This window comes from Trachypithecus francoisi, unplaced genomic scaffold (assembly GCF_009764315.1).
Source record: "Trachypithecus francoisi isolate TF-2019V2 unplaced genomic scaffold, Tfra_2.0 Contig00292, whole genome shotgun sequence".
NCBI classification, from domain to species: Eukaryota; Metazoa; Chordata; class Mammalia; order Primates; family Cercopithecidae; genus Trachypithecus; species Trachypithecus francoisi.
The window spans coordinates 17,347-38,166 of record NW_022680548.1 but is presented as its reverse complement, the minus strand read 5'-3'; the positions used below and the strand labels follow the sequence as shown (position 1 = coordinate 38,166).

General features: G+C 50.4%; 1 protein-coding gene across 3 annotated transcripts in view; it reads left to right on the top strand.

Annotated features, from left to right (window-relative positions):
• USP22 (ubiquitin specific peptidase 22) overlaps nt 1-19,386 on the top strand; it is a 42,737-nt gene extending 23,351 nt beyond the window's left edge. Inside the window, exons 4-13 of one of the 3 annotated variants that reach the window (XM_033210391.1) lie at nt 140-241; nt 1,435-1,604; nt 3,994-4,240; nt 7,223-7,328; nt 8,812-8,970; nt 11,019-11,145; nt 12,015-12,106; nt 13,994-14,056; nt 14,620-14,769; nt 15,875-19,386. In XM_033210391.1, the coding sequence (XP_033066282.1) occupies nt 140-241; nt 1,435-1,604; nt 3,994-4,240; nt 7,223-7,328; nt 8,812-8,970; nt 11,019-11,145; nt 12,015-12,106; nt 13,994-14,056; nt 14,620-14,769; nt 15,875-15,917 (1,259 nt within the window). In that variant the 3' untranslated portion in view covers nt 15,918-19,386. The other 2 variants (XM_033210400.1, XM_033210408.1) reach the window with 2 other exon arrangements.
• Nucleotides 19,387-20,820: the final 1,434 nt, after the last annotated feature.

Below are 20,820 nucleotides of genomic sequence, written 5' to 3'. Positions count from 1 at the left end.
AAGCCATGGTGCTGTGGATGTCGCCCACTGAAATGCACCCTGACAGACAGCACAGCGCCACAGCTTTTATATGTAAGCACACTTGATGTGAAAACGTAGCTAATAGCACTTGGAACTGTCCTTTATCTGCTTGCTTTAGGCGCTGGAGAGAAGTTTTCAACTTGGGAACCAACCAAACGGGAGCTTGAACTGCTGAAGCACAACCCAAAAAGGAGAAAGATCACCTCGAACTGCACCATAGGTGGGTGGAGGGCATTGTCACTCTCAGCTAGATTTCTTTCCGGGCTTTAAAAGTAAATACAGAATTGTGAGTTTCGTAAATCCACATGATTCTGTTGAAGCCCTGCATAACTGTCATTCATCGATGTGCTCAGCGACCAGCTCTTGAGCACCTGTTCTCTGCAGGGACCTGCAGTGGGCTTGGGGCACAGAGTGATGTGTGGCAATGGCCCTGCCCTCATAGCCTTCGGTGTCTGTGTGGGTAAAGGGACTCAAGTTGATTCTGGCCAGGGTGAGGCTGGGCACAGTAATCTTCAGGGAGAGAAATGTGTGTGAGTGTAAGTATTTGCTGAATTTTCTACAAATGGAGGAAATACCCTTTAGAACTTTTTTTTTTTTTTTTTTTGGAGACAGAGTCTTGCTCTGTCGCTCAGGCTGGAGCACAGTTCACTGCAACTTCCGAGCAGTGATCCTGGGCCCAAGCGATCCTTCCACCTCAGCCTCCTAAATAGCTGGGATTGCAGGTGTACACCACCATGCTTGGTTAATTTTTGTGTTTTGCGTAGAGACGTTTCACCATGTTTCCCAGACTGGTGTTGAACTCCTGGGCTCCAGTGATCCTCATGCTTTGGCTTCCCAGAGTGCTGGGATTACAAGTATGAGCCCCTGCACCTGGCCCTAGAACATTTTTTTTAAAAAAATTATTATTATACTTTAAGTTCTAGGGTACATGTGCACAACGTGCAGATTTGTTCCATATGTATACATGTGCCATGTTGGTGTGTTGCACCCATTAACTTGTCATTTACATTAGGTATATCTCCTAATGCTGTCCCTCACCCCACCCCACAACAGGCCCCGGTGTGTGATGTTCCCCTTCCTGTGTCCAAGTGTCCTAGAACATTTTTAAAAAGCTGTTTTGTTTGTTAGGCTCCACTGTGACCTGGCCTGTTGCCATAGAAACTGTATTTGTGTCATTCTGTCAAAGCATACAATGGCTGAAGTGGGAGGGGGCGATGGTGGTGGACATTCTTCAATACCGTTCATGTAAAAGTGGCATAAAAATTAGCAAAATGCGATACCTCATCGTTTTCCTGCTTCTTGAATGAATGAATAAAAGAAAATACTCTTAGAGGTAGAGGAAGCTGCTGGGATCCAGCGGCACCTGTGGCTCAGCACACAGGTAACCCCGGCTCTCCGGCGACTTGTGTCCAGGTCTGCGCGGGCTCATCAACCTTGGGAACACGTGCTTCATGAACTGCATCGTGCAGGCGCTGACCCACACGCCACTTCTGCGGGACTTCTTCCTGTCTGACAGGCACCGCTGTGAGATGCAGAGCCCCAGTTCCTGTCTGGTCTGTGAGATGTCCTCACTGTTTCAGGAGGTGAGCACCATTGACTAATGCAGGGGAGCATTTCTGTTACTTTGTTTCCACTTTAAAAAAAAAAAAAAAATTCCATGGCCGGGCGCGGTGGCTCAAGCCTGTAATCCCAGCACTTTGGGAGGCCGAGACGGGCGGATCACGTGGTCAGGAGATCGAGACCATCCTGTTTAACACTGTGAAACCCCGTCTCTACTAAAAAATACAAAAAAAACTAGCCGGGCGAGGTGGCGGGCGCCAGTAGTCCCAGCTACTCGAGAGGCTGAGGCAGGAGAATGGCGTAAACCCGGGAGGCGGAGCTTGCAGTGAGCTGAGATCCGGCCACTGCACTCCAGCCCAGGCGACAGAGTGAGACTCCGTCTCAAAAAAAAAAAAAAAAAAAAAAAAAAAAATTCAATAGGGTGGACCGCGATAAGGAAGATACATTTAGAACCTTTTGGACCGCGATAAAGGAAGATACATTTAGAACCTTTTGTAGTAAGTTACTGTTTAATATACATGTCTATTATGGAAAACACAGTTTTCCAAAAAGGGAAGACCTGGCATGATTTGGGGGGATGCACTGCTGACTCAGAACAAGGAGGAGCTCTCTCAGAGGTGTGTGGCAGAGAGATCCCTGGCGGGTGACATTTGTCTCTAAAGGCGGGTGATTCTCCCCATTCCTCTTCCTCCATGGTCTACCTTCCTGGCTCAGAAAGGCATGCATGTGCCACCCTCCTGCGTCCTGGTATGTGGGTCTCCTCCACTGCCAGGCCTCTCTAAGCATGCCCAGTCAGCCTCTGTCCTCATGAGCTACGTGCTACACGTTGGCAGTTCTTGTGGGCTACATGTGTAGCATTCCTTTCCATGTCTGTCCCTGGCGTCAGAGCATGGCAGTGCTCAGGGCAAGGCGTATCACGGCTGTCACCTCAGCTGCCACCAGTTCCGTGACTCAGACATGCTTCTTAGAGCTGAAGCAGCTCAGTTACCTCAACTAATAACCAGGCTGGTGCCTGTTCCTCAGGTGCCTTGCACAGCAGCCAGCCAATAGCCCTGGCCTGTCTCTGTTGATAACCTCTGAGAGACCCAGCCACGCCGGCTCACTCATGTATGTCTGGTCATTGGTCACTTTTGTGGAACAGCTGCAGAGTTGAGCGTTTGGACAGAGGCTATCCAACCTGAAAAGCTGAAATTATTTACTGCCTGGGCCTTTCAAAAACAGATTGCCAGCCTCTGGTCGCACCTAAGCCATTTCCTCAAAGTACCTGCAATGTGCCATAACTGCTGGGGGCACGGCCCAAATGGGAGAAAGGAGGGTGCAGCTGGGAAGTTGGTGGGCGGTTGTGTCACTGACTTTAGTGATAAGCTCACTTGTGTTAGATTGTTTTTAGACTGTTAAGGTGTAAATTACAGTCACATCCACCTTTTAGTTTATAGATAGATGGGTTTTGATGAATGCATAGTTTTGTAACTGCTGCTACTCAAGATGAAGAACCGTCACCTCCCCAAACTCCCTCATGCCCCTCTGAAGTCAACCTCTGGTCCCCAGACCCTGGCAGCCGCCGATCTGTCTTCGGTCCCTTGAGTGTCCTTTACCAGCACGTCATACAGATGGATGCATGCAGGAAGTAGCCTTTCAGAATCTGGCTGTCCCTACTTAACATAATACTGGGTGGATTCACCTGTGTCTTGTGCGCATCCATGACGTGTGCTTTCGATGGCTGCGTTGAGTTCCATTATGTATATGGGCTCTGGTTGTCTGTTTCCCAGTTCAGACACATTTGGGTGGTCTATGGTTTTGGGTTTTTTTGATGAGGAATAAAACTGCCATGAATTCTGTATTTGCACAGGCAAGACTCTTCTGTGGGTCTGACCTGGTGAGGAAGCCATGGGATAGAAGGTGTGCTGCTGGGTCTGGGTCCTGAATGGAGCTGGTGGAAAGGATCGATTGGTTGGCAATCCCTGAGCTCATTGCCATTAGCCTCAGAGCCAGAGAGTCCTGTGGCTGATGCTGGTGAATTCTGCATCATCACAGTGATGTGCTTCCCTTTGTGGCGGTGCTGGTGTCCATGGACCGGAGTGGTTTGGCTGGTGTTTTGAGGAAACTAGTATTGGGCAAATCAAGTCACTTTTATTTGCATGTGATCTCATAGTAGCAAGTCATAATTCATCTTCTAGGCTTATATGTGGAAAACTAGATGGTGGAAAGGTAAAAATTCATATGAGGACTCAAAAAGTCCAATGAGCCCAGATAAAAATAGACTGCAAAAAGTAGAAAAGTAAAATTGAACCATTTGTGTCAAATGAGCCACAGCCAATGGTAGGCATCTGATTAAGGTTTTGATTGTGTGTACTCTGTGTTCAGAGTCTACATTTATTCCTGACAAGGTTTCCTTTCCCTGCCCTCTGGCAGTTTTACTCCGGACACCGGTCCCCTCACATCCCGTATAAGTTGCTGCACCTGGTGTGGACCCACGCGAGGCACCTGGCAGGCTACGAGCAGCAGGATGCCCACGAGTTCCTCATCGCGGCCCTGGACGTGCTCCACCGACACTGCAAAGGTGGGCGCTGGGCTCTGCACCCTCCACCAACGCAGGATGTTTTCCTCGAAGGGGAAGGAAGCAAAGCGAGTGTGTGTGCTCGTGCAAAAAGGGGCACAGGTGACACGTTCCATTGTTTTGTAGCCTTTGTTGTCATTTGTTTCTGAGGTCACCATAACTAATGACCTCAGAGAGGCTCCTCCTGGTTTATTTTTAAGAGGCGAGGAAGTAGTTCCAGCAGTATGGCAGGTCCTCAGTGACCCATCACAGTGAACAGCAAGTTCTCAGAGCCCTCTTGGGCCTGTGCTTTGAGGACCCTGCCTGCCTTGGCATTTCTGGGATCCTGTGGGTTATCAGGCCTGAGGCTTCTGGACATCCCCCAGACACAATCAGCCAACCATCTCCTTCCCCATGGGGACTCTCCAAAAGGACTGGTGGTTGCTCTGAAATAGCCAGAGAGCTGGGACACAGGACGAGCAAAGCTTCTCTTGGGGTCTTATTGGACCTGGGCCATCTCCCACAACATCGTCCCATAGCCTGGCCCCAGGGTGGTGCCCTCACTAGGTTCTCAGAGGTGTGTGCTGTTGATAGTTGGCGGGGGCAGCTCTTAGGGCTGGAGGTGGGAGGCTAGGACTGAATGACTTCAGCCAAGATCGGCTCCTCTGCATTCCTCACGGTGGAGATCCCAGTGTGAGAAACTTGCAGCTGAAGTCTGTCTCTACAGGCAGAGAGACTGAGGGGTGATTCTCACACAGTGGGCTGGTCACTTGCAGGTCTTCCTAAAGCCCGTGCTGGCGGTTCTGATTCAGTAGGTCTCTGGGGGGCAAGGGCTACTTCACTCCTACTCGGTTGCCAGCCGATGCTGATGCCGCTGGTTCAGATGCCATGCTCTGAGAAGCCATGCGCTCAGCTAACAGGGTACCTGGCTGCTTGTGAGTTACCTGTGGCCTCTGGGCTGGCACAGCTAGTTGTAGGCGATATCCTACCAGTTAATTTTAACTTGGAGTCTTTTAGAGAACAGAGTCCTGTTCTGACAGTTCACTGAGTTGAACAGCCTGGTGGGCTGGCCTTCCCATCACTTCTCATCAGTCTCAGGGCTGTGCAGCCAGGGCTAGGCGCTTACGCACACCCTGTGGGTTCTGAGATCACAGCCCAGAAACAACCCACAGTTGAGCTAAAATGGCTGGTTTTGGTCAAATGTGACTGTTCTGTTCTCTTTTGGTGCTTTTTTTTCCCTCTGAAAAACTGTGTGATCCTTTTAATCCTTGCCCTAGAAATCAAATGAAAGTACTCAGTGTGTAGTAGCTTAGGTAGAGTTTTGTTTCCTAGTATGATTCATGAGAGGAAAGAGCACTGTGGAAGTCGACTACGCTGTTCTCTCAAGCACCTAGTCAGAATAACAAAGAGCCTTCTGCAAGCAGCAGAAAGATGTTCTAAAAATCACTTGTTCAAAAATGCATCACTGTTAAAATATTCATATGACCAAAAATGTGACAAAACCACTGACGTGCTTCTGACAGAATTCCCTTGGAAATGTCTGATGTCAGGTTCTTCTGTTAAGAAACGTGGTTGCCAGAGCCATTTAGCAAGGTGGCCTGGCCACGTGCCCTTGGTTACGTGCAGTTGTTTATCCTTGTGACCTCCACGGCATCTTTCTGTTTATCGACTTGTTTTATTTTGTTTTTGAGTCAGAGTCTTGCTGTCTTGCCGTCTTGCCAGGTTGGTCAGCTCACTGCAACCTCTGCCTCCTGGGTTCAAGTGATTCTCCTGCCTCAGCTTCCTGAGTAGCTGGGACTACAGGCATGTGCCACCACACCCAGCTAGTTTTTTGTATTTTTAGTAAAGATGGGGTTTCACTGTGTTAGCCAGGATGGTCTTGATCTCCTGACCTCCTGATCCGCTCGCCTTGGCCTCCCAAAGTGCTGGAATTACAGGCGTGAGCCACTGCACCTGGCCATTCTGTTCATCATTCTTTGTGTCTTCCTGTATGGATATTCTTGTCCCCTAACATTTTGTCCCATGAATTTGAGATCCCTCTCAGAAGACTCAATGGCCACTTTCTATTCCTCTGTCATGATTCAATGTCTTTGAACTGTGACATATATACAGGTGGCCTTGTGCCCTGTCCCCACTGTCTAGTGAAGTTATTTAGAATATGTATTCCACATATGAGGCCGGGCGCGGTGGCTCAAGCCTGTAATCCCAGCACTTTGGGAGGCCGAGACGGGCGGATCACGAGGTCAGGAGATTGAGACCATCCCGGCTAACACGGTGAAACCCCGTCTCTACTAAAAATACAAAAACTAGCTGGGCGAGGTGGCGGGCGCCTGTAATCCCAGCTACTCGGGAGGCTGAGGCAGGAGAATGGTGTAAACCCAGGAGGCGGAGCTTGCAGTGAGCTGAGATCTGGCCACTGCACTCCAGTCCGGGCGACAGAGCGAGACTCCGCCTCAAAAAAAAAAAAAAAAAAAGAATATGTATTCCACATATGAATTAAGTTCTACTACTTAAGTTTCTTCTTTGCAGATCCGTACACATGAATATGAATGAAGCGTGTATTGAATAGAGAGGATGGGAGTGGCACTTCCAGATGCAACTGACTGGAAGACACGGTGTCCCCCGGGGGCTCCAGCTGATGAGGACAGCCTGAGAGTGTCCTGCGGTGTCACTTTCTGAACTCGGGGCACCATGATACCTAGTCAGGGAGGGGGGTTGTATGGGGCTTCCCCAGGTGTACCTGGCCCACCATATGTTCAGCTGTCTCACCAGAACAATATTGATTCAATCATTCTTCATATGAAAACGGGAATCAGTTACCCTGCTCAGTCATTGGGCATTAGGTGGATTTTCTTGGAGAGATTGAAGCTGTGGGGCTCTTAGGGAATGAGAAAAAGGAGCATTGAAAATCCAAGTGCTGTAATTTCTCATCACATTAAAATAACGAGGAGACCCTCTGCTAAAATGAGGCGTGTCCTCACGTGGCCTTTTAAAGCACCGGCCCTGGCTTCCCCAGGCCTCTGCAGGGTGAACTGCTCTTTCCTTAGAGACTCCCCATCTTTGGGGCACGCAGACGCTAATCCCTGAGCCGTGGTCTGTCCCCAGGTGATGACAACGGGAAGAAGGCCAACAACCCCAACCACTGCAACTGCATCATAGACCAGATCTTCACGGGTGGGCTGCAGTCAGACGTCACCTGCCAAGTTTGCCAGTAAGTGAGAGGCTGCGTGCTCGGCAGTGTCAAACCCTCTGGGGCCGTGCTGACATCCTCCCAGTCTCCAGAGTTGTGTGCGCTCTGAGAGGTCTTTAAGGAGGCTGCAAGAAAAATGATTAACAGCTGCCCTGAGAGTGAAGGCTGTGGGGTGGGGGTGCTTCCTCTTGCGGAGGTGTCCCCTTGGGATGCGAGCCCTTCCTGTTGAGGTCTTGGCTGTTGTCCACAGCCAGCAGTGTGTTCTTGGAAGCCTCCCCCATTTCTCATCTTACAGTCCTTGACCAGGGACCAAGTAAAATAGCCCTCTTCAAGAAGGCGTGGCTCATGCATGATGGATTGTTTGCATACGTGCTTCAAAGTATGTTGGTTTTCATTATTTTATGGTTTCTGGTTCCATTTTCTCTGATCTAGTGGCCCTGATTCTTCTCAAGTGTGGTCTCTGCTTAGAGCCCCAAGTGTTGAGTGCAGGGAGAATCCACTGCTTTGTTAGCTCAGAGGGACCCTCTCACCCAATCTCAGTGCATGCTGCTGTTTTGTTTTTTTTTTTTTTTTTTTTAAAGGCATGGGGTCTTTTTAATTTTGCCCAGGCTGGCCTTGAACCCATGGGCTCAAGCAATCCTTCCTCCTCAGCCTCCCAAGTAACTGGGACTACAGGCGTGGGCCTCTGTGCCTGGCTCTGTTCTTTACTCCAGTTGAAGTTTTAAAAACCGTGGACATGATGCACCGAAATTATTTCAGAACCCGGACTGGATCGTCACTTCTAAACTGTATAAGACCAGCAAATATCGGGAAAGGCCAGTGCTGCCTGTGTCATGGGGGCTGTTTTCTGTAAGGAGCGTAGACTGTTAGGGGCCTTGGCTCTGAGCATGAGAAACCGAGTTTGCTCTGAGCAATTTGGACCTTCTTGCTGTCCCTTAACTACTGAATTCCATTAGCAGGAGATTGTCTCAAGATTTAAATCCTGTGTAAATGTCGAGAGTAAATTTCCCAGTCTGCGAGTTCTCATTTTTTGTATTGTTAAATAAATTTCTAGCAAGGAACTGGCCTTGTGAAATGCAGCATTGAATAGCCACACTCTGTGAAGTGTGCGGAGGTCTCCAGTGTCACCTAGGGTCACAGGCCCCAAGTTCTAGATGCAGTTGAGATAGACCTGTGGATTCAATCCAGAGCCTCTGACGGGGCCCATGAGTTTATCCTCCTCCCAAGTCCCTCAGTGACTGTGATGGTCTCCAGACTGGGAAGCGCTTGCTTGAGGAGCGCCCCTCGCCTTCCGAGTTCACACACGCCCCTCCCCAGGGCCACCTTGGGAACTAGGACACGTTGGGTGTGAGCACGGCTGCTCTCGCTCCTGCCCCATCCCACCTGAGGGTCACTGCGACAAAGGGCACAGCGAGGAAGGGATATGGGAATGGCCCCCACCCCAGGCTGCCTCGAGCTGGGTTGGTGCCAGTCCTCACAGCCATTGTTTTCCCTCTGCTTCCAGTGGAGTCTCCACCACCATCGACCCCTTCTGGGACATCAGCTTGGATCTCCCCGGCTCTTCCACCCCGTTCTGGCCCCTGAGCCCAGGGAGTGAGGGCAACGTGGTAAATGGGGAAAGCCACGTGTCGGGAACCACCACGCTCACTGACTGCCTGCGACGGTGAGAGGCCTGCATCCACACGGCCAGGGCGAGTCTTCTGGCGGGAAGGCTGTGCTCCATCAGGACCAAAGCAGGGCTCTTTCACATGCCCAGGACAGAGCCTGGGCAGAGATGCAGCATTGCCTGGATTGGCTGCAGTCTCTGGTGCTAGTTTGTCCTTTGTTTTGACCAGATGACTCGATATTTCTGTCCCCCAGCTTTGCATAGCACCAGGTGTCGGTGTCAGCTATTCCAACCTCCGCGTGTAAATGAACCCAGAGCCAAACTGGATGCTCCCTTAGCCGTTGTTCTAATCACCTACTCGGGAATGTGAGCTGAGACGCGCCTGGCCCTCTCCCCATGGTCCACAGCCTTCTCTGCACATGATTGAAACTTAGTTGTGATGTTCTGTACTCTTAGGGCCGTTTTTGAAATTGTGCATGTACTGCTTCATTTGGGATAGGTAGTAGTATTTACAAAGTGATTTTTTTGTTTTTTTTTTTGGAGACAGAGTCATGCTCTGTCGCCCAGGCTGGAATGCAGTGGTGTGATTTCTGCTCACTGCAGCCTCTGCCTTCCAGGTTAAGGTGATTCTCCTGAGTAGCTGGGACTACAGGCGTGCACCACCACGCCTGGCTAATTTTTGTATTTTTAGTAGAGCCGGGGGTTTTACCCTGTTGGCCAGGCTAGTCTCGAACTCGTGATCTCAGGTGATCCGCCCGTCTTGGCCTCCCAAAGTGCTCACAGGCGTGAGCCACCACAACTGTGAGTGATTTTTTTAAAAAAGTGTATTTAAGTAGCTGTAGCATACAATTGTAAAGACAGCAGAAAACCTTCCTACACTGTCTATTGTTTTATAGTCTTTATTTGCATCAATTAAACGTAATGCAGAAGAGTCCTTGTTGAGTGGAAGTGTCCCTTAGAAGAGGTACGAGCCTTTGGTTTCTGTCTGGCTGCATAGTCAGCAGGACCAAAGTTGCATGTTTTATTTTTTGAGATAGGGTCTTGCTCTGTTGTGCAGGCTGGAGTGCATTGGTGTCATCATAGCTCACTGCAACCTCGATCTCCTGGGCTCAACCTTGGTCTCCTGCCTCGGCCTCCTGAGTAGTTGGGACTACAGATGTGTGCCACCATGCCTAGCTGATTTTGTGATTGATTGATTGATTGATTTTTATTTATTTTGAGATGGAGTCTCGCTGTGTCTAGAGTGCCGGCTAGAGTGCAGTGGTATGATTTCAGCTCACTGCAAGCTCCACCTCCCAGGTTCAAGCAATTCTCCTGCCTCAGCCTCCCAAGTAGCTGAGACTACAGGTGCCCGCTACCATGTCTGGCTTTTATATTTTTAGTAGAGACGGGATTTCGCCACGTTGGCCAGGGTGGTCCCAAACTCCTGACCTTAGGTGATCCGCCTGCCTTGGCCTCCTGAAGTTCTGGGATTAGAGGTGTGAGCCACACCATGCCGGGCCTTTTTTCTTTTTTTGTAGAGACAGAGTCTTGCCACATTTCTCAGGCTGGCATGTCAGCCGAATCATGTAACAGGGAACCCTTTGAGATTGGCTTTTCTTGTGCATCCTAATTCTCTGGGAATGCATCCAGGGTGCAGCTTGGGATCAGTAGTTCTTTCCTTTTTTGCTGCTGACTCATGTTTCATGGTACAGTGTTCCACAGTTTCTTTAATTATTTACCCATGGGAAGAAGCGAGGTGTTTCCAGTTTTGTGACTCTTACGAGTAACACTCTCGTACACGTTTGTGGACAGTTTTTGTGTGAACATTAGTTTTAATTTTTCTGGCTTAAATTCAACTGCTAGGTCATGTGGTAGTTAGAAAATTATTACCATTTCCCCAGGCCTATCCTGGAAATACAATATTTAAGATAAATGTTCTTTAAAGAGACAGGCAGCGAAGGTGGACACCATTTTCTCTTTTTTTCATTGTTTCATTTTTAGTTGTATGTGTATGTTTTTGGTAGGGAAATGAACCCATTGAAAGAGATAAAATTCCTCTTTTCTCCCATTTTTCTGTCTCTCACATCTCCCTTACTGTTTCTGTCTTCTTTAAACGCCTGTAGATTCACCAGACCAGAGCACTTGGGCAGCAGCGCCAAGATCAAATGCAGCGGTTGCCATAGCTACCAGGAATCCACGAAGCAGCTCACTATGAAGAAACTGCCCATCGTAGCCTGTTTTCATCTCAAAGTAAGTTTTCCAGAAAGCCAACTCTTAACGGCAGGCTTAGTTTTTTGTCCACAGTACAGCCCTCAGCCTTTTGGTTTGCTGTGCAGTTGCATTTTTCATAACTGCAGCAAGCAGGAAGAACACCGAGGAAGGGAGGATGTGAGTGAATTGTCCTCCTGTCTGTGCTGCGGTAAACAAAATCAGTGGCTTCACAGTGAAAGTAGGATGTGAGTTACTTTTCTTGGGAAGCAGAGTGGTTGTGAAGTTTTTTTTACTTCTGCCATTCCTCCAGCTGCCCCCTCCTCTGGTTTTCTGTTTTCTTTTAAGACAAAGGCCCTCAGCATTCAGATCTGGTCCAGGAGTTGTCAAGCGCTTTCTCTGAAGGCCCGGATAGTGAAGATGTCGGGCTCCACAGGCTGCGTGCGATCCTACGGTTCTCTGTTGCATGTTCTTTGTTTCGTTTTACCACCCTTTAAACATGGAAAGCACCCATTCCTAGCTTGCTGGCTGGAATGGGTGACTCCTGATCTAGGCAAAGGAATGCCTTCTGTCTGGTGAAAGGAACAATTCGCTCATTTTTGCTGCCACGAGCCATGGATCTTTGTTTTATTTTCTGTGCTTTGCTGGGTTTGCTGTGAGATTACTTCTTGTACCCTTGGTGTTACCACTGAACAGTCGCATCATTTGAAGACTTGAACTTGAACCCTGTACATGAGGACTTGGGTGGATTACCATTATGTTTTTGAATCTGTAATTCTAGATGTAGCTACAAGGCAATTCAATAAAATACAAGATACACAGACACCTGTCGTTGGAAGAAGCCCCTGAAGCTTCCAGTGACATTTCTGGTCTTCTTTCCTCTTCCCTCTGCCCCCTTCCTATTTCTGCAGCGATTTGAACACTCAGCCAAGCTGCGGCGGAAGATCACCACGTATGTGTCCTTCCCCCTGGAGCTGGATATGACCCCTTTCATGGCCTCCAGGTAGGTGGGGGTGTAGCCCGTTCTGTGTCCGGAGGGGCTGTGATCTTATTAGGACAGAAATGCAGCTCGGATCTTCTATGATAAGATGACTGTTGGCCAGTGCGGTGGCTCCCGCCAGTAATCCCAGCACTTCGGGAGGCCGAGGAGGACAGATCACGAGGTCAAGAGATTGAGACCATCATGGCCAACATGGTGAAACCCCGTCTCCACTAAAAATACAAAAATTAGCTGGATGTGGTGGCAGGCGCCTGTAGTCCCAGCTACTTGGGAGGCCGAGGCAGGAGAAATGCTTAAACCCGGGAGGTGAAGGTTGCAGTGAGCCAAGATCGTGCCACTGCACTCCAGCCTGGTGACAGAATGAGACTCTATCTCAAAAAAAAAAAAAAAAAAAGATGACTTGATATTAATATAAACCCTACCTTCCCCAAATCTATTTATCCTGATCTTAAGATATGGCACATGTTAATGAGTGGTTTTTCATCAGATATCCTGTTTTTGTTTTGAATGTTTCTCTTAACAATTCTCAATCCACTTTCGAACCGGCAAAGTCCTCGAGGTAGGATCACAGCGAGAAGGCAGCACTTCAATTCATGGAACAGATGTTGAAGTACAGACAGACATAGCCGGTTTTGCAGTTGTAGCTTTCATTTTCCTTTCCACATCTGCCTATTATGGGGCACTTGGCATTGAGCTGTTACCAACGCATGAGACAAATAGGAGTTTCCTGTGGCTCTGTGACAAATGACCAAAAACTTGATGGCTTAACATTAAATGTCCTCACAGTTCTAGAAGTCGGAAATCTGAAATCAAGGTGTTGTCAGGGCCCCCTGGTCCTGCAAGGGTCTGGGGGATTCCATTCCTCAGTGCCTCCAGCTGCCAGTGGTTCCACATGTTCCTTCTGTGGCTGCACCACTCCCCTCATTTCTGGGTCACATGGCCGGCTCCCCTGAGTCTGTGTCCAGTTCCCTCTGCTTCTCTGTCATGACAGTGGTCACTGGCTTTAAGGCCCAGGCAGATCATCCAGGAGGATCTTAACATCTTTATTTCGAGTCTCTGCAAAGACTGGTTTTACAAATGAGGTCCCAGTCTCAGGTTCTGAGGGTTGAGACCTGGGTATTGTTATTTGCAGGGTGTTATTTTTTGGCGGCCACAGCCCCAGTCCCAGCACCATGGAAAGCATGTTGCCTTTTGGTAGTTACTGGCCTGTCCCGCCGCTGTGGCACACAGCTGACCTGAATAAAACAAGACCACCAGAGTCAGAGCTCCACGCCATCAGCCTGACCACGATGGTCACGTACTGAGGGAGGTGACAGTACTGTTCTAAGGTCAGGGTCTCAAAGATCTTGGTGTTTCCTGCCAAACACAGCCGTGGGAAAATGCAGTAAACAATGCGCATGGCTTCCTGTTCCCAGCACCGCCTCTCCCCCGTCTCACCAGGAGAGGTGCTGGTCATGAAACACTGAGCAGCAATCTTTGTCCCTTTTGAGGAGGCACCTGCCTAGGTTGTGCAATGGATTCAGCTTACCCGTTCAAGCTAACCCTTTACATGTGGAGGAAGAGCGCCTTCACCATCTACTTTGTCACAAACCAAACTCAGATTCCTCCAGATCCAGCTCCCATCACCAGCCCTATTCAGGACCTACCTTGGAAGAACCAGGGGCCACACCAGGTGGCCCCAGGGCCCAGGTGTGCTCTGAGGCAGGGGCCTCCACAGCTCGAGCGTCAGTGTCCTCACGAAACCTGGGGAGATTTCTGCCTGAAGCATAAAGCGCACCCCAGTGCAGCGTCTGCATGGTCAAGCCTGGATAAGTGTCAGTTTCATGAGAGGCTTGTATCTCTGGGCCTGATGATTTTAACCATGCTGAATACTGCCGTTGTCTGTTACAGCAAAGAGAGCAGGATGAATGGACAGTACCAGCAGCCCACGGACAGTCTCAACAATGACAACAAGTAAGTGGTGCTCAGCGGTGTGGGTGTCCGAGGCCTTGAGCCAAGAGCTGGGGTGGGTTCCTGTCTGCCCTGTAGGGCACCCCGCAGGTCCCCCACCACTGACCTGCTTCCCGCTTGGCTGCCCGCAGCTTCACTGGAAAAGGCCGCTCCACGCGGTGCCACGAATGCTCCCTCCTGTTGGAGGAGCCCAGTCCCACTCCTGGTCTCTGGCAGGAGGGAGGTTCCATCTGAAAAGCTCGGTGTCCATTCTTCTTGCCTTGGGGTGGTAGAAAGAATGAAAGGCTGGGGTGTTCCAGGATCCCCACTGCTGACTGCAGTCACCACTCCCACTAGATGCGGTTTCAGGAAGCGCCTGGACCCAGGCTAGAGCCAGGGAGTGTGACCAGGACCAGGCTCCCTTAGTTCCTGCAGCCTCCTGTGCATCAGCCGGAGGCCCTGGGGGTTGACAGCCAGGCCGACAGGCCTCCCAATCCTTCCCTGGACTGCCTGGTTTCTGATGGTGATGACCTCGAATGGCAGCGTTGAGCCACCTGCGCCCTCCCTCTCCTTTTCTCCTGCACTAGGTATTCCCTGTTTGCTGTTGTTAACCATCAAGGGACCTTGGAGAGCGGCCACTACACCAGCTTCATCCGGCAGCACAAAGACCAGTGGTTCAAGTGTGACGATGCCATCATCACCAAGGCCAGCATCAAGGATGTGCTGGACAGTGAAGGGTGCGTCCTGTCGGGTGGGAGGAAGGCCCTGCGGTGGCCACGGTGCTCTCCCCTCTGGTATAGCTAAGACCAGCCCACGTCTGAGCCTAGGACCACTCGAAGGTGTTGACCTTCATTTACCGAAGTAATGAGGCCTGTTCTGGATAGGATGCCAGCCTTGATGGTGGCAGAAGAGGTGCCTGAGCAAAGACTCTCTCTGGAGGCATTTCCTTAGCACAGAGAACATCAAAGCAGTTGTTTTTTAACCGCGTGAACTGAACACATCAGTTCTTCTTTTTTTTTTTTTTGAGACGGGGTTTCGCTTTTGTGGCCCAGGCTGGAATGCAATGGTGAGATCTCAGCTCACTGCAACCTCTGCCTCCTGGGTTCAAGTCAGTCTCCTGCCTCAGCCTCCCAAGTATCTGGGATTATAGGTGCCCGCCACCATGCCTGCCTAATTTTGTATTTTAGTAGAGACGGGGTTTCTCCATGTTGACCAAACTGGTTTCAAACCCCTGACCTCAGGCAATCCTCCTGCCTCGGCCTCCCAAAGTGTGGGGATTACAGGCATGAGCCAGCGGGCTTGGCCCACATCAGTTCTTTATCACCTCCTCTCTCCAGTTTCGTTCCTTCATGGCATAGAAACCTGTTGACCCTCCAGGGGTCAGGGGGACCCCAGCTGCCATGAACTCCCTGAGGGCTTTGCACTTCACATTCTGAGCAACATGGAAGCCCTCTTGAGAGGTTTTATTTGGAAGAATCTGGGATTAAGGACAGCCTTCAGGGCGATGAGGTAGATCTGGACTGGACCCATCTGAAAATAGTGGGCTCTGCACAAGGGTGGGGCTGTCACAAGTCGGGGAGAGGCTGTGGGAGGTCAGGTGAGGCAGTGGGTGATCTCATGGCGGGTGGGGGTGGTGGTCAGGCTGCGGAGATGGGCAGGGCCAGTGCCACTAGCCAGCGAAGTGCTCTTTCCTCTTTGTGAACTGAAAAGCCAAAACCATGACCTTGGGCCTGGCACACCTGTGCGGAGCGCCGAGCACACGGACTCTCGTGAAGGGTGGGTGGTTCCGGCTCCCTGTCTTAGGAGTTAGATGTGAGCTCCTCCCTGTCTCTGCCTCCACAGGTACTTGCTGTTCTATCACAAACAGTTCCTGGAATACGAGTAGCCTTATCTGTAGCTGGTCAGAAAAACAAAGGCAACGCAAGCCTCACAAAGTGATCCTCCCTGCCTCTCCCGCCTCCTGCCGCCTCCCCAGCCTGGTGACACCACCTCCCATGCAGATGTGGCCCCTCTGCACCTGGGACCCATCGGGTCGGGATGGACCACACGGACGGGGAGGCTCCCGGAGCTGCATTGAAGATGGATGAGATGAGGGGTGTGCTCTGGGTGGGAGGAGCAGCGTACACCCGTCACTAGAACATCTCCTGTATCCTCATGATATGGGGGTGCAACCGGGGCCTCACAGCACGGAGTGGCCGCCGCCTGGCATTCCCCAGCACTCGGTGTGGAAAGGCCCCTGCCAGCTGTAAGATTATGGGTCCATTAAAGCAGTAAGCTGAAGACACAGCGGTGTAGTATGTGGGACAGAGGGCCTTGCAGATGCCTTTCTGTTCATGTTTTAGTGTTAAAATATGGAGAGTATGGAATTCTTCACCTCCATTTTCTCAGCGGCTGTGAAGCAGCCTCCAGAGCTTCGGAAGTAAGGACACTACGTCGCGTTTTCAAGCGTGTCTGTTCCGCAGGTAACTTAGCATCAAGCTGCGCGTGGAAGCATCTCGCAGTTTTCTAGAGACAGGCATTTTCTTATCCCTCTCCCTCTCCTTTTTCCACAAAGGTGAATTTCATAAATGTAATACTAGTAACGTGAATGAATTACTGAGTTTATACTGAAATTTAGATAACTTCTCCTTTAGTCTTGAGAGCGAGTCTTGCTTTTTAATCGGTGCTGTTTATGTTGCTGCCCGCCCTGTGTGCCTGGCTCCTCTGGGTGCCTTGGTGTCTGCTGGTGGCTGGCAGTGGGTACAGTGGAGGAGAGTCGTGCTGCAGCTCATACTGTGTCTCTGTCATCTCAGTCTGGAGTAAATGCAGCCTCTGCCGGTGTCTGATAGGTTCCCTCCCTCATATTTTCTTTGCCTTCTGTCCCATTGCCTGGCTACCACTGCCTGGCAGCCAAGTGTGTTGGTCGCAAAGCTGGAGTGGCCTCTGGTGGAGCCTGCATCTTGTCTCGTCTGCCTCTGCTTCACGTTTGGTGTACTTTCGGGCGTGGTGGCGGTACAGTGACATCATGATGAAGCTTGTCAGCAGAGCTGAAAGAGAAAGTAGAAGGATGTGCATTGTTCCTTGTAAGATATTTTGCATGTATCTGTGTATTCAAATTCAAACAGAGATGGTTTGTCCATTTGTCCACTGAGAAATGATAAACTAGGGGCAAGGGGGAGGAAAAGTACTTACACATAGTTTATGAAGCAACTGTGTCTCCGGCTGGCTTGTCCCAGGAGCCCCAGCTGCATCTGAACTGAGGCTTCTTCAGTCCTGCAGGAACAGGATCATCTGTCTCAGGGGTGGGCGGATGTTTTTATAGACAGCCAGGGAGTAAACACTGTCGGCTCTGTGGGCTAGATGGTCTCTCCCATAAATAGTACAGAAGTGTGGCTATGTCCAGTACAACTTTTAGACACAGAAATCTGAATTGCGTATAATGTTCCGTGTCAAGAAACTTAGATTTTTTTTTTTTTTTTTAACTATATAAGAACATGAAACGTATTCTTAGCTCACAGGCCATGGAGAAGCTGGTGGGGATCAGACCCAGCTCCTTAGCTGGCTTGGCTGGGGACAGGGCGGTGACAATGACAGCTGAGTAGTTACTCACTGCTCAATGTAGAAAACACCAGAACACAGGACTTGCGATCACAGCCCGCAGAACCGTCATGGGCGGCGGCAGAAACCTTAGGGATGCGGTTTCTTGCCCACGTGCTCAGTTCATTTTCTGTTGTCTTTCTGCATTTAAGTTAATTCATGTGGAAGCATGCTTTATAAAATGAATTAGAGAAACAGAGATGGGCTGAGATTTTCAGAAATGGCCCCTTGTGACCAAGTTTTGCTGTTTTGATGACAGTGCTTTGAAGATCTCTTTTGAGGATGAGCAGTCTTTTTTTTTTTTTTGAGATGGAATTTTGCTCTTGTTGCCAGGCTGGAGTGCAGTGGCGCGGTCTCGGCTCACTGCAACCTCCGCCTCCTGGGTTCAAGCAATTCTCGTGCTTCAGCCTCCCAAGTAGCTGGGACTACAGGCATACGCCGCCACACCAGGCTCATATTTGTATTTTTAGTAGAGATGGGGTTTCACCATGTTGGCCAGGCTAGTCCTGACCTCAGGCAGTCCACCCACCTCAGCCTCCCAAAGTGCTGGGATTACAAGCATGAGCCACTGCGCCTGGCCTGTGAGCAGTCTTTTAATCAGGAACAAATCTAACAGGAGAGTTGACTGAAGTTGGCCCACAGGATTCTGAGCTGGGCAGTGCCTCCCTGAAGGCTTGCCACCTTGGGACGCCCTAGTTTACTGGGGTGTCTTGCGGAAATGCAGAAGGCAGTGTGTGGGCCTTGGGCCTTTCTGGCAGCTGCCCGGGTTTGGCCAGGCCCTGCCTCCCCTCCCCACTGGCAACCCCTGGTCCCCCTCCTCTTTCCACTTGCATTCACGGGTGTCTGCTGTTTTGAGAACATTAGAACTGGGAAGAGAGGTGGAGTCACATGCATTCTTGGTGGGCATTATTCTAAACTTTTGTATCCAAGTTAATCCCCCTTATTCCACTGTGGCATTGCCGTTCTAAGCAATTACCCCATGCCTGCTGCTGAAGAGCTGCTCACCGGAGGCAGGCAGCGGCCCCGGCACTGCCCCTTGCATTAGGTCTTGTGTTTGATGTGCTCTTGTGAATTTACTTTGTCGGAACAAAATATTTACATGTTGGGTTCAGGAATCTCTCCTTTTAGCTCCCCATCTGGCCATGAAATTCAGGAAACCTGTTCTCCCGTTGCCTAGTAATCGCCCCATGTAGGTGTAAATTCTGACAAAGTGCATCTGACCACTAAGGGGCCCCCTCGGTGACCCCAACACATTCACAGCAGTGTTAAAAATGGCCTGCGTTTCGGAGATGCTGGCTGGCCTTTCAGTGCTTCCCAGGAAGCCACATGGCCTTTCCCTGTTCAGATGCCTGAAGGGAGTGCTTTGAGACAGGGGATGTGCTGGGAATGTGGGCGGCCTCCCTCCGGCCCCGGGGTCCTCCGTGGACCTGGGCTCCCTGGTGAGCACTGCAACCTCCCTGGGCGTTCCCTCCGGCGCCAGCGCCACTGCAACATATAGACCCGAGTGCTATTGTATTTTGGCTTGGTGTGTATGCTTTTCATTGTGTAAAATTGCTGTTCTTTTGACAATTTAAGTGATTGTTTTGTTTACTGTAAGTTTGAAAATAAAAATTAAGAAAAAAAATCCAATTGACTGTGCTGTGGTTGGAGACTTTATTTACCAAGATGTTTACTCTTTCCTTTCCCCTCCCATTTTGAGGAGCTGTGTGACTCCTCCTCCTCCCCTAATGCTTTGTAGTCTCTTTTCTGTCATAATAAAGCTACATTGTCTCTGAAAACTGGCGGGTTTTCCTTTTATTGACACAAGCAGCCGAGGAGAGGGTGGCAGGAGGGAGAAGAGCAGCCAGGGCACACCGGCCTGCATGGGGGCGTCCCTAGTCGGAGTCAGTGGCCAGAGCTGCAGCCTGGCTTTGTGCCTCAAGACTTGTCTGGGTGTCAGGGAGGCAGCGCACTCAACGTTTCGTCCCTTTCTGAGAGTGGCCTGCTGCTGCTTGAGCCTCTTCCCTCCTTTTTTGGGCAGGAATGTGACATCCAGGATTTCGGACAGCCATGGACCTTCAGACCTGAAGCCCCTGACAGGCGGAATCCTTGCCAGGCGTGGATTGCAAGACCCAGGCTGTGGTTATGTGCATTTTGTAGCAAGCTCCCTGCATGGAGAGTAGCAAATGGATAGAAATACTGTCATCAGTGGAGAGAAGATGTGCACAGCTGTTCAAGTGCATGGTTCTGTGACAGGTCACGAGGCCATGGTGGACCTCGATGACGTCCTCTCCCAGCAGCCCCCACATACTTCCCCTGCCCTCAGCGGGTCAGGAGTCTCCTGCTCAGCCTCATCTTCAATTCTGAAGCCTCTGAGTTCTGAATAGTTCTGCCCCCTCCTTTTTCAGATGCTTCTGTGGCCAACCTTTATGGCAAGTTATTTGACTTTCTTTACATGGAAACACCAACAAGAACACCAGAGAACACTCCGGGTTTCAGACTTAGTCCTGTCTCCTCATGTTAAATAGAGCCATTGTTATGTCCCCTGGGGGAAGCTTCACTCTGCCTGGGTCCTCAGACCTTCCAACCAGCAAAGCTCCATTTCTCCAGAACAGGCCTAGGAAAACTTGGAGACATTTGGGTGCAATACTCAACATCGTCCACTTTGACACCTTCACTCTCACAACTACACCTGGTTGTGGGAGAGTCAGCACCATACACTGGTTTCCAGTAGAAAGCATAAAATTCATCTCGTAAGACAACCTCACCACTTAAGCATAACCCGCGATCGTAAGCCCAGTTGCTTCCAAGGGTGGCGGCTGACATAGTGAGAAGTTAGTTCCCAGGTCAGGGGCCACGGCTGCGTGTCCCTCACTGTGAATGGGGTACCCTGGTCGCAAGCAATGCCCTGTGGGCTGCTGTGATGGCAACAGGCAGGGCCGGCGAGTCTGTGTCCAATTAGGGGCTCCCTGCAGTGAAGGCTGATCTCAGCCCTCTCCACAGTGTGGGCAGCCTGCCCACAGGTGGCCAACCGGTCCTCCTGGGAAACAGTGCCAGCCCAGGGATCGACACCAAGTCTCATATCAGCAGATGGGGCACTCGGCAGTGGTGTCGGCCTGGTCAGGGCACAAGCAGGGTGCTGAACCTCTTCCCTCCCATGCCTGTCTGATAGCTACTTTGTCCGTGGGCCCATCCAGCAATCGTGGTGGCTGGGGAAAGGAGCTGACTCCATC